Source organism: Microcaecilia unicolor, chromosome 11 (genome assembly GCF_901765095.1).
Source record: "Microcaecilia unicolor chromosome 11, aMicUni1.1, whole genome shotgun sequence".
NCBI classification, from domain to species: domain Eukaryota; kingdom Metazoa; phylum Chordata; class Amphibia; order Gymnophiona; family Siphonopidae; genus Microcaecilia; species Microcaecilia unicolor.
Window position 1 is genome coordinate 206052893 of NC_044041.1, and position 12611 is coordinate 206065503.

At 45.5% G+C, this 12611-nt stretch overlaps 1 protein-coding gene across 4 annotated transcripts in view; it reads right to left on the reverse strand.

The window, feature by feature from the left end:
• The window catches only part of LOC115479511 (collagen alpha-1(XVI) chain-like), a 136160-nt gene that overhangs the window by 94337 nt on the left and 29212 nt on the right, over positions 1-12611 (reverse strand). For 3 of the 4 annotated variants that reach the window (XM_030217455.1, XM_030217454.1, XM_030217453.1), the window contains exons 5-8: positions 11113-11236; positions 10500-10775; positions 8173-8253; positions 5921-6064 (exon numbers count right to left, since the gene is read on the reverse strand). In XM_030217455.1, coding sequence (XP_030073315.1) covers positions 5921-6064; positions 8173-8253; positions 10500-10775; positions 11113-11236 — 625 coding nt within the window. The remainder of the gene's footprint in view (positions 1-5920; positions 6065-8172; positions 8254-10499; positions 10776-11112; positions 11237-12611) is intronic. The other variant, XM_030217456.1, reaches the window with a different exon arrangement.

A 12611-nucleotide genomic window follows, 5' to 3' on the forward strand; every position in this document is an offset into this window, starting at 1 on the left:
AAATCCTTCTTTCTTGGGGCAGCATAAAAAGTATGAGTACGGTTCATAAGTCTCCTACTTTCAGCTCCTCGGAGGTCTTGGTTTTGTGAAGTACCAGAATTCGTGCTTAGATTATCACATAGGACTTCCTGGTGTCCCTTGTTCTTTGCTGGGGGTGGGGGGGGGGGGCAGAATGGGGACAGATGTAGGGCAGATCTCAGAGATTTGGGAAGGTTGATGCTGCAGATTGTATTAAATTGGTTTATTGGGACCAGTGGTGTAGCCAAGGGTGGGCTTGGGTGGGCCCAGGCCCATCCACTTTGGGTTCAGGCCCACCCAGTAGCAATAATGTGGCTGACAGAGATTCCCAAGCCCCACCAGCCGAAAACTCCCAACTGTCCCTCCTGCAGACCTTTTAAATAGCAGATCTTTGCCTGCAGCGAGCAGCGACTGATACATACTGTTCGCACCAGCCCCGCAGCCTTCTCTCTGATGTATTCCCACCTATGCGGAAACAGGAAGTTGCATCAGAGGAAAGGTTGTGGGGCCAGCATGAGTAGTGTGTATTAGTTGCTGCTCGCTATTGGTGAAAATCTGCTATTTAAAAGGTATTCAGGGAAGGGCGGATGTTTGAGAGACCATATGGATGCAGGCAAGAGAGGGAGAGACCAAATCACTTGTGGGACAAGGCAGAGTTCTGCCCACCCACCTTGGGCCCAGGCCCACCCAAATTTGGGTGTCTGGCTACGCCCCTGATTTGGGACTTTGCATAGAGTTGTGAACTTATTTTCTCCATGTGATAAATTAGCCACAAAACCGCTTCAACACGTGTTTAAGATTATTTGAAATACCGACTTATTCAACAAAGATCAAGGCGATTTTATATTACAATAACGTTTAGTAAAAGGTTCATACAACCAGAGGCCACTCGACACTAAATAAAAACATCCTGATACAGTAAAGCAGGTGCTGCTTCCGTCTCAAGACCCCACCCAACAAAATCACAGCATTACTGAAAAATAAAGGGTCTTTACTAACGTTTTAAACTTTGGAAAGGAAAGCTCATCTGTCATATGTGGTGGGAGATTATTCCAGAGTACAGGTACCAACCAAAAAACGTGAATTTCCATTACGGCACTAAATGTGCCATAGTGACAGGTAACTAGTAACATAGTAGATGACGGCAGAGAAAGACCCGCACGGTCCATCCAGTCTGCCCAACAAGATAAACTCATATGTCGCTTTCGGCACCTAATCACAACACCTCTACTCAGGAAATCTAGACTACCCCAACTTGACATTTCGTCCTTTAGATTGTAAGCTCTTCTGAGCAGGGACCATCCTTAGTTATTAATTTGTACAGCGCTGCGTAACCCTAGTAGCGCTCTAGAAATGTTAAGTAGTAGTAGTAGATTATTCCACAGTACAGGTACCAACCAAAAAACGTGAATTTCCATGTCGGCACAAAATGTGCCATAGTAACTAGTAACATAGTAGATGACGGCAGAGAAAGACCCGCACGGTCCATCCAGTCTGCCCAACAAGATAAACTCATATGTGCTACTTTATGTGTATACCTGACCTTGATTTGTATCCAGGGCTTTTTTTGAGGGGGTACTGAGTACTGGCACCTTTTCCGCTGTCTGCTAAACTTGACCCATGGTTCTCGTATTTTAATGAAAGAGCTCAGGTTCTACATACAAATTCTGCCTTGTCGTAGATTCTATGACTGGTTGCAGGGGTCCTGGCTATTGTAGGGTGGGTCCCTCAATGATCAGTCCACCCCTGAAGGGTGGCCTGGCATTTGAGTACCGGCACCTTTTTTGCTAGACAAAGTGCACTGTTTGTATCTGTCATTTTCAGGGCACAGACCGTAGAAGTCTGCCCAGCACTAGCCCCGCCTCCCACCACCGGCTCTGCCACCCAATCTCTGCTAAGCTTCTGAGGATCCCTTCCTTCTGAACAGGATTCCTTTATGTTTATCCCACGCATGTTTGAACTCCGTTACCGTTTTCATCTCCACCACCTCCCGCGGGAGGGCATTCCAAGTATCCACCACTCTCGCGCAGAGATCTAAAAGGAGAATGATATCATTGAGTGTAGCCACATAAGACGGAAGTACTGTATGCATCAAGGTGAAAACCCTGAATACTATCCAACATCGCCTCACTGGAGTGAAATACCCGCATGGGGAGATAGGGCAGAGTGAGGGGGATGCTCAGCGGTGACTCGCAAACCTCACGATGTGCTCTGTACAATTCCTGCTGCATATATTTTCTCTCAGCATATGCAGGACCACGCTACGGGTTCAGTCAGCTTCACTCAAAGTTTCTGTCAGGTAACATGACTGATGGAGATTCGTTGCATATTAATTCATTGACTTCTGCAGTGAGAGACTGTTCTGCCAGGGTGGTGTGAGTTTTGAATCTTGGTGAATTAAATATATACATTTTTTTTAATAGGGGCATTTCTTACAGCACATGCCGATTGCAGAGTAACATAGGGCATGTGTATTTTTTTAAGTGCTTCAACTATTTCATCCCCTCCCTATACAAATAGCAGAGATGCAAATTACGCACTTTGCAGCTTGATGGGTTACTCAGAACTGCCCCTAGGGACATGGTCGAGAAGTTCTACCTTCATTCTGGCAACCTCTGTATTGCCATGGAAGAGGAAGATCTCCTGAAGGGACAGCAGTACCCTGGAGACGCAGGAAGTGATCCTGTATCCAGGACCTGCCCTCCAGGGGATGCAATATCCTCTTGCACCAAGGATGTGTCTCCAGGGGCTTCTGCCCAGGAGGAAAGGGATAGGACAGCTGTTGTAGCTGGTGATGCGATCATTAGGCATGCAGATAGCCGGGTGGCTGGGTGGCTGGTGAAGATTGCTTGGTCACTTGCCTGCCTGGTGCAAAGGTGACAGACCTCATACATCACCTAGTTCAGATTTTGGACAGGGCTAGGGAGGAGCCTTCTGTTTCGGTACATATGAGTACCAATGACATAAGAAGCTATTTTGCACATTAATTAATTGCAGTGGAGTTTTTTGTTTTTCTGTTTTAGACCCATGATAGTGAGTTCTTAACCCTGTAGTTAGGGTCTGAGGTCTTTTTTTTCTCCACTGATTTTTACGATCAGTGTAGTACTATCCTTGCTTGGCTAACTTATGAAAAGCGGAAAAAAAAAACCATTGGGGTTTATGGTTTTCTGATTTTTGGTTTCTTTACTCCTAATTTGATTTAAATTACCCCGATATTGAGTGGGTAAATGTAAAATCAGAGACTGCTGGAGAGGTGAAATTCCTTGATGGAATCAAAGACTGCTTTAAGGAGCAGCCGGTTGAGGAACCAACAAGAGGGGGAACAATTCTAGATCTAGTCCTAAATGGAGCACATGATCTGGTGCAGGAGGTAATGGTGCTGGGGCCACTTGATAACAGTGATCGTAACATGATCACATTTGATATAAGCTCTGGAGTAAGTACACACAGGAAATCCAATATGTTAGCATTTAACTTTCAAAAAGGAGACTGTGATAAAATGAGAAGGTCAAAAATTTATATCAGGCATGAATACTGTTCACAAATACCATCCTGGAAGCCCAGGCCAGTTATATTCCATATATTAAAAAAGGAAGGAAGGAAGGCCAAATGGCAGCCAGCGTGTTTAAAAAGTGAGGTGAAGGAAACTATTAGAGCTAAAAGAAAATCCTTCAGAAAGTGGAACAAGGATCCGACTGAAAATAATAGGAAACAGCATTTGAAATGTCACGTCAAATGCAAAGAGAGACTTTGAAAAGAAGATTGCCTTGAAGGCAAAATCACATTGGAGAAGATTCTATAGATGGCGTCTGAAAAATCTGTGCGGTAAAAATATGCAGCCAGGCATATTCCCTAAATTACGCCTACATTTTATAGAATAGGTTTAAATTTCCATGCGGTGTATAGAATACGCTGAGCACCTCGCCACATGACCAAATTTGGTCACGTCCATTTAGGCCATGTGTTACTTGGCGTAAATCCTGACAAAAATATTAGGCGCAGAGCAGGTGTGTTCTCTAATAATACGCATAGATTTTAGAAATGCGCATTCCACGCCCATAACACACACCCTTTTCAACTGTGCAGCCATGTTACAGAATAAGCTTCGCGAGTTGTGCACGTAAATTGTAATTAACGCCAATTACTGTTGATAAATGCTTGTTAACATCCATTTGACAGCACTGATTAGCTAGTTAAGCAATTAATTTACGCACATATAGAATACACTTCAATTTCCTTGTGGATATTAAGGCACGTTATATAGAATTTGGGGGATAGTATATTTTTTTAGGTATATTAGAAGCAAGAAGCCAGTAAAATAATTGGCTTGACCACTAGTTGACAAAGGGGTAAAGGGGGAACTCAGGGAAGACAAGAGATTAAGAGGGGCATTTTCGATATGACGTCCAAATCCAGTTTTGGACGTTTTACAAAAAAAAAAAAAAAGTCCAAAAATCCAGTGCCAAATATGGTCATTTTTGAACCAGAAAAAAAAGTCTATTTTTGTTTTAGTTCAAAAAATTGCCCTATTTTAGACATTTTTGTGTTCACTGCATCTTGCTTTTAGGGCCATTTTCAAACAAAAAACGTCCAAGGGAAAAATGCACAAAAACAAGCCATCGGGATGCTTGGGGGCCAACGGTCTTACTAGACTGGCCACATAGACATCCCAGCAGAGCAGTGGGGCAGCCTAGGGGATGCTGCAGTGAACTTCTTGTAGAAGGTCCCAGGTATACAGCTCACCATTACACTCTTATGTTGTGGGATGAGCCCTCCAAAACCTACCAAAAACCTACTGTACCCAACTGTACCCAACTGTACACCACTGCAATAGCCCTCATGCCTGCAGGTGTCACATATATATAGATACAGTACATATTTTGTGGTTTTTGGAGGGATCACACTTTCTAACACAAGTGTACCAGTTAGAGTGGGATATGGGCCTGGGTCCCCTTCTCTACAGTCCACTTCACCGACCACTAGGCTACTCCAGGGACCTGCTTGCTGCTGTAAGAGGAATGACATTTATATCTGCAGCAGTCACAGAGTTGTCACTGTCACCTCTTAGTGGGGTGGGAGGGGATCAGTGACCACTGGGGGATTAAGGGGAGGGTCATGCCATTATCCCTCCAGTGGTCATCTGGTTTGTTTGGGCACAGGATAATGGGCTTGATGTACCTTTGGTCTGTCTCAGTATACCAACACTTATGTTCTTAACTTATACATGTGATTTTAATGGCCAGGTTATCCCTGATTTTTCCATGTCTGAGTCAAATCAGCAGGTCTGTGCTGCTTCTACACATTGCCTCTGCATTTGTGAGCACACACACACACAAAACACACAAAACACATACAGACACCCATTGTTTCCCAAACTAGAGACCAAAGGGAGCAAGGCTGCTAAGGGATAACATTTAGGAAGTCCTGACGGGGTCATTAGGGGAAGGTTGAATCTGGTGGGGTACGAAGGTCTGGGGACTGAGTGTACAATAACACAAATCCAGAAAAGAATGGCTTTGGAAACTGTATACGTTCTCAGTCTTGAGAAGAAATGGATTATTTTCAAATCCTGTCACCCAGAGCAGGTGGTATCCGAGCGCATCTTTCACACGGGACAGACTGTATTTTTATGTTCTGAGTTTTTGTTTGAAAGCTACTATGGTCTCTCTAATGCAAGGGCGGTGGAAGAAATAGGCTGATTAAAAATAGCTAAATTAAGTTAATTTAATAGAAAATAGCCATCTGAAGACCATATCACCTTGTCTTGGGAACTGCTTGGTCAGGACAGACTCACACACCATTCTGTGTCTCAGCTCCTCCTGACCCTGCACCTCCCACAGACAGCATCCATGTCCTACCATCTCAATCCCCAAAACTGCTGTGCCCCCAGTACAAGCCCCACCTGGCCTCCTGTGGCCTCTTCCAGGCAGAAGCAGCGTGTGTACACTTTACCCTCAGGCTGAGGATTGATCTCGATCAGGTTACTGCTCTGTGCAGTCTCACTAACCTCGGCATCTCGTCTGGTTTTCGAGGCTTCAGGCAAACACTGCAAAACACACAGAAAAGAGATACAATGATACCAATATAATTACAGCCATATTTCTATGCTGCAATTACCTTCTAGGTTCAATGCGGATTACAGTAAGAGCGGCCAGTGAGTTTAAACTGGGAAGCTACGGAAAAACTGCAGAAAAGAAGATGGAATGTACGGTCTAGTGATGTTGTGGGAAATGGAAAATACTAGCAGAAACCCACAAAACAGAGACAGAGATGGGGGCTAAATGGTTTCTTACTTAGGACAGTTCTAAGGACAGACCTGTAGCACCCCATGTACAGTAGACATACACCACTACCTTCTCCTACAGAAGTACACAGATATGGAATGGGTTACCCCCAGCCCTAAAATCTATGGATAATCTAAGCAACTTTCGCAAATCTCTGAAGACACATCTCTTCAATAGAGCTTACAAAAAGACACAAATCACCCCCTAAACTATCCAATCTAACACCATCTCCTCATCCATCTTCTGCTTACTTTTGATTGTATCCAGTATCCTGTCATGACTCTGTCATAACCAGTGGCATAGCCAAGGGTGGGCTTGGGTGGTTCAGGCTCACCCAGTAGCAGCATACCTATGATGTGGCTGGCAGGGATCCCCAAGCCCCACCAGCCGAAAATTCCCAACAAGTGTTCCTCTTGCATACCTTGTAAGTAGCAGATCTTCACCTGCAGTGAGCAGTGACATACATACTGCTCGCACCGGCCCCACGGCCTTCCCTCTGATGTATTTCTGCCTAGGCGGAAACAGGAAGTTGCATCAGAGGGAAGGGTGCGGGGCCAACATGAGCAGTGTGTATTAGTTGCTGCTCGCTGCTGGTGAAAATCTGCTATTTGAAAGGTATATGGGAGAGGGGGGATGTTTGAGAGACCATATGGCATGCAGGCGAGAGAAGGAGAGAACAAATCACCTGTGGGACAGGGCGAGGTTCTTCTGCCCACCCATCTTGGGCCCAGGCCCACCCAAAATTAGGTGTCTGGCTACGCCCTTGGTCATAACAACACTCTGTAAGCCACATTGAGCCTGCAAATAGGTGGGAAAACGTGGGGTACAAATGTAATAATATTAATAATAATAATAATGCTTACTGAAGTGGCTTGAGAACCTGGGGAACTGGGTTTGATTCCCACTGCAGCTCCCTGTGACTCTTAACCCTCCATTCCCCAGGTACAAAATAACTTCCTGTATGTATCGTATGTAAAATGCTTTGAATGTAGTTGCAAAAGCCAGAGAAAGGCGGTATATCAAATCCCATTCCCTTCCCTTCTAGGAATCTGTCCAAACTCCTTTTAAATCCAGCTGATAAGGAATTAGCTGGATTTAAAAGGGGTTTGGCCAGATTCCTAGACTTGAAGCCTTGTTCGCTTACAGTGGAGGCTGCTTTTTTTCTGACGTTCCCACGCAAGTGTATGATTATGTTTCAAGGAAACAGTTTTGGTCATTTCTTTTATCCTGGTTATTTAGAAAATGTCTTATTAGATAAGGAATCAGTTGTTCCAAGACCATAGATACAGGATTAAATATGCTGCAGGGATAAGTGTACTGTAACAAGTATGTATTTTCTTTATTCTTGTGTGTAATTAACACTAGGTGCCCTGTTTAATAAGCCTCGCTGTAGGCACTCTTTTTTCGCACGCGGTAACACTAGAGACACCCATAGGAACATTTGAATATCTCAAGCATTAGCACGCGCTAAAAACACTAGCACTCCTTCGTAAATAGGGCCCTGTCTGTTTCTATCGATATGATTTCTGAATCTTCTTTGTACATTTCCTGTTTTTGTCTTTAGGTATAATTTTTTAATTTTCTTTTTGAAACGTAATGAATAAATAATTTTTAAAAATCCTTCTGTGTCAGATGCCTTGTCAACAAATTCTACACTTTAATTGTTCGTTGCATGAACGTACTTCTTTAATTTGTTCTAAATCTTCTACCTGTTATTTTCCTGGCATGTCCCCTCAGCAAATCCTAAACTTTTCCTAATGCAGGTTCCTATCCTTCATGTATCTTATTACAGAGTCCTCAGTGAAGGTAGAGTTGGCGTCTGTATATGTTTACTGACCAGAATGCATTTAAGGGCAGAGCACGCACTCACCCCTGCTGCAGAGATCTCACAGCATGCTTCCTGCATGGCCATGCTTGCGCTGCAGTACAGAAGAGCCTTTTGGATGTCAAACTGCAGAAAAAAAAGCAAAGATCAGTTCAGCAGCTGCTGCGGCCACTTTGATATAGAGCTGCTGTGGAGCTGCCACCTCTCAGGGTTGGGATATGATCAATGGGAACCTCACAACTCTGCACATGCTCCTACCCCCCTCTATGAGAACCAGGAAATGCCTAATAGTCTCCAATTCACATTATGATCTAACATCAAAAGTCAGAAATACAGGATATTTAGAGGAAAACAGAAGAAGTGCCCAAGTGCACTGGACCAGTGGCCCAAAGTGGTCTACCCATCTTCTCCTAGGCAGAGGGGCACCTCAATTATCAGGGCTGCAACCAAGAGCACAGCCAAGGTCAGGTCTGGTGGCAGCAGTGGCGTAGCCACAGGTGGGCCTGGGTGGGCCTGTGCCCACCCATTAAGGGCTCAGGCCCACTCAACAGTAGCACATGTTTAGCGGTAGCTGTTGGGGATCCCAAGATCTGCTAGCTGAAAACTTCCCCCTGATGGTAACAAAAATGCTGCTATCCATGATACTGGCATCTGCGCATGCTCAGTTTTCAACGCATGCCTACTGCAGATTGACAAGGCGGAAAGAAGCATTTTCCCACCAACTGAGATATTTTTTTGGTGTGTTTGTTGGGGGGGAGAACACTTGGTGCCCACCCATTTCTTGCCTAGGCCCACCCAAAATCTGCTGTCTGGCTACGCCCCTGGGTGGCAGGGCACCCTAGGAAAACCTTCAACCTAGCACTACCCCACCTCACCACCCCACCCCACCCCACCCCATTTATAGGGCCTTAGCTGCCCCACCCCACCTCCAACAATCATGATCATCCCAACACCATCTCTCCCAGAATAATCAAGGTAACCAGGCTATAGGTCTTTGAGCTTCTAACATTTTGCTTTGACGACAACTGCTCTTTGACACCCCAGATGCTGCTACCCTAGGTGACTGCCTACTCTTGCCTAACAGTCGTGCTGACTCTGACCAAGGTCACTCTATCTCAGTGAAGGAGCAGGACTCATCCTCATGGCGAAGTGAAAGAAGAGTCCACTGGACCCTTCTCTTCCCATCTGCATTATAAACAATTTATAAAAACAAAATTTTATTTATTGGGATTTACTAACTGCCTTTATGAAGAGATTCACCCAAGGTGGTGTAGGGTAGGTACAGTTTAACATCAAACTTAAGAGCATAGCAATAGTAAAATGAATAAGTATAGACATAGACCCAGTGAAAGACAAAAACTTGAAAGCAGCAAATTGAGACCTAATAATACGACTACTATGAAACAGGACCAAAAATATACATATTTAACAGCACTGAAATTCAAATAATTCAAAGATATTAAATAAAATGCACATGCAAAGCCATAAGCGCCGACTCCGTGGGTGCTGTGGCTGCTCGAGCACCCCCAATATTTAACCTGCCGGAAGTCCCGGAATGGAAGTTCCTGGAAGTTCACAGCCTCCCTCCCTCCCTCTCCTCTGAGTGCTAGCCCGACCTGCGCTGCCCGCCCTCTTCTCCCAGTCCTCCGCCTGTCCCTCGCCTTCCTGCATACCGCCCAGAATTTAAAAGTTCTTACCTCGGGGTCTGGCGGCAGCAGTGAAAGGCGAGCAGGCTCGGCACTTCAGCCTGCCCTCATTTCCTGTTTCCGCAAGGGCAGGACCAGAAGCAGAGCTGAGAGAGAAGGGAAGGCAGGCTGAAGCACTAAGCCTGCTCGCCTTTCACTGCTGCAGCCAGACCCTGAGGTAAAAACTTTAAAATTCTGGGTAGTACACAGGAAGGTGAGGGGCAGGCGGGCAGAGCAGGTCGGGCTAGCACTCGGAGAGAAGGGATGGAGGGGGGGCCTGGAACTCAGAGGGGAGGGAGGGAGGGGGACCTGGAACTCGGAGGAGAGGGGGGCCTGGAACTTGGAAGGAAGGGGGCCTGGAACTCGGAGGGAGGGGGAGGAGGAGGAGGGGGGAATGCACCACCTGAAAAAAACATTTCAGCACCCCCAATCATTTTGAAAAGTTGGCTCCTATGTGCAAAGCCAGGCAAAAGCTTAGAGTTGCCTCTCCACTTAACCCAGTCATCTTTAACACTAGCATCCAACATATTCCAGCATCGTCTTCATTTTCCTTCACCTATGAGCAATGAAACTCATTGGTGGGTGAAGAAAGGTGAAGTCTGGCAGAAAAGCATTTGCCTGGGCTCTGGAGTAAGTGGCTACCTGGAAGAAGCCCGGTCAGTGAGCTGTGCAGGACCCATGACTTACCTGGATAGGTGTGCCCTGTGTGCTGCTGATGCCAATGAAGGTATGCCCTGCAATGCTGATGCTCTGCCTCCGCTCAATGGGTTTGGTAGAAATGTATCTGCAGTCAATGTGGACAGATACAAGTCGTTCCTGGATGCTCAGGACAATTTTGTGCCACTTTGAATCAAACAAAGAAGAGACCCCCTGCCCACTGAAGACACAGGCCACCGAATCCTTCTCCAAACCCTTGGCTCGGAATTCCAAACTCTTGTCTTCTCCGTTGATTCCTAAGGAGAGCTGGGAGACAGCAAGAGTTTTCAGCAGCAAATATACAAACAGAAACTCAAAAAACAAAGGCAGAGTAGAAAGACCAAGAGAGAGAAGATACCAAGTGACAGGTATTCTGAGAGGCTAAGGACCCTGGGAGAGAGCTAATCTAATTACAGATGGCTGGAAGACAGCCAGAGCTTTAGCCAGAAGCCACAAAAAGGGCAGAAGATGAGGGATGGAGTCCTGAGAGGGTAAGGACAGATGCCCCAAGAGAGCAGATACATTGAGGGCTCGGTGCCCTGGGAGGATATGGACACTGAGGTACAGGGAGAGATGGGAGGGTGACCGGAGAGTGGAGACATACCTGCAGGTACCCTTGCTGGTCATTGATCTGGAAGAGGTACCAATTCTCTCTACTTATCTGTTTCTTCAGTAGTAAAGTCATCACCAGTGTAAACTCATCGGGCAAACCATGAGGAAAGAGCTGTCTGAGAGAAGAAAGGAAAGAGCCATGAGTGAAGCTCTCCTTCACCAAGAATTCAAGACTAGGCACAGAGCTCAGAGAGTGACCCCTTCAGGACAGTGAGAGCACTCGCCATCCTACATCCGTTCACTGCTCATCCCCGTGTATAGGTCAAGGCATTCTCTGGAGAGACGAAGGGTAAATAGGTCAAGAACTGTCTGTAAACATCTACTCGAAACAAAACTGTTGTGGTCATTGCATAAACTTGTATGCAGGTGCGATATTTTAAACATAAGAAGCAGGTAAGAAGTCATCTGAAGTTAGGGTCATTAGCAAAGAAGCATTTCCGAGGTCTGTTTCCCCCCCCCCCCCCCCCCCCATTTCTTTCTCTAACATTTACCAAACTCCCACTGTGTAACTCTGTTTACCACACTTCTTCCTGGTTTCCCTTTAATTCCTGATTGTATGTTTTACCTCTCCAGTCGTGCGGTGAGACAGCGAAGATGACACAAGGATGAGTGGACAACGTTCCAGTCTATAAAAACAGTTTATTGCAAATCGTTCTGGACTCGACACAGCTGTGTTTTGGCTGGGTGGGCCTGCATCAGGAGTCTCATATGTAAAATAGGAACATCCACTTGTTGAATCTGAGATCAACTGCGACATTTAAGCACAGTTCTGGCCTCAAGCATACCCTACTGCCTTTAACTCGCAAACTCTTCCTCGGCTCGTTCCCATGTCCCGCTGATGTTCACTAGAGCTAAGAATTGTACTAGTGATCTGGTGGGCAGGATAACCAGGGAACCAAATGAGGAGGGGGGAGGGAGGGAGTGTCACAGAACATAGGATAAATAGCAAATCAAAAAATCTTCAACAAAACCACACAGCACTCCTAGTACTGCTTCCAAACCCAAATGCCCAAGGGCGACGAAAATGATAAAGGAGATGAGACGACTTTCCTATGAGGAAAGGCTGAAGCGACTAGGGCTCTTCAGCTTGGAGAAAAGAGGAGAGATATGATAGAGGTCTATAAAATAATGAGTGGAGTTGAACGGGTAGACGTGAAGTGTCTGTTTATGCTTTCCAAAAATACTAGGACTAGGGGGCATGCGATGAAGCTACAAAGCAGTAAATTTAAAACAAATCGTAGAAAATCTTTCTTGACTCAACGTGTAATTAAACTCTGGAATTTGTTGCCAGAGAATGTGGTAAAGGCAGTTAGCTTAGCGGGGTTTTAAAAAGATTTGGACAGCTTCCTAAAGGAAAAGTTCATAGGCCATTATTAAACTGACTTGGGGAAAGTCCACTGCTGATTTCTGGAATAAGCAGCATAAAATGTACTGTACTATTTGGGGATCTTGCCAGGTACTTGTGACCTGGATTGGCCACTGTTGGAAACA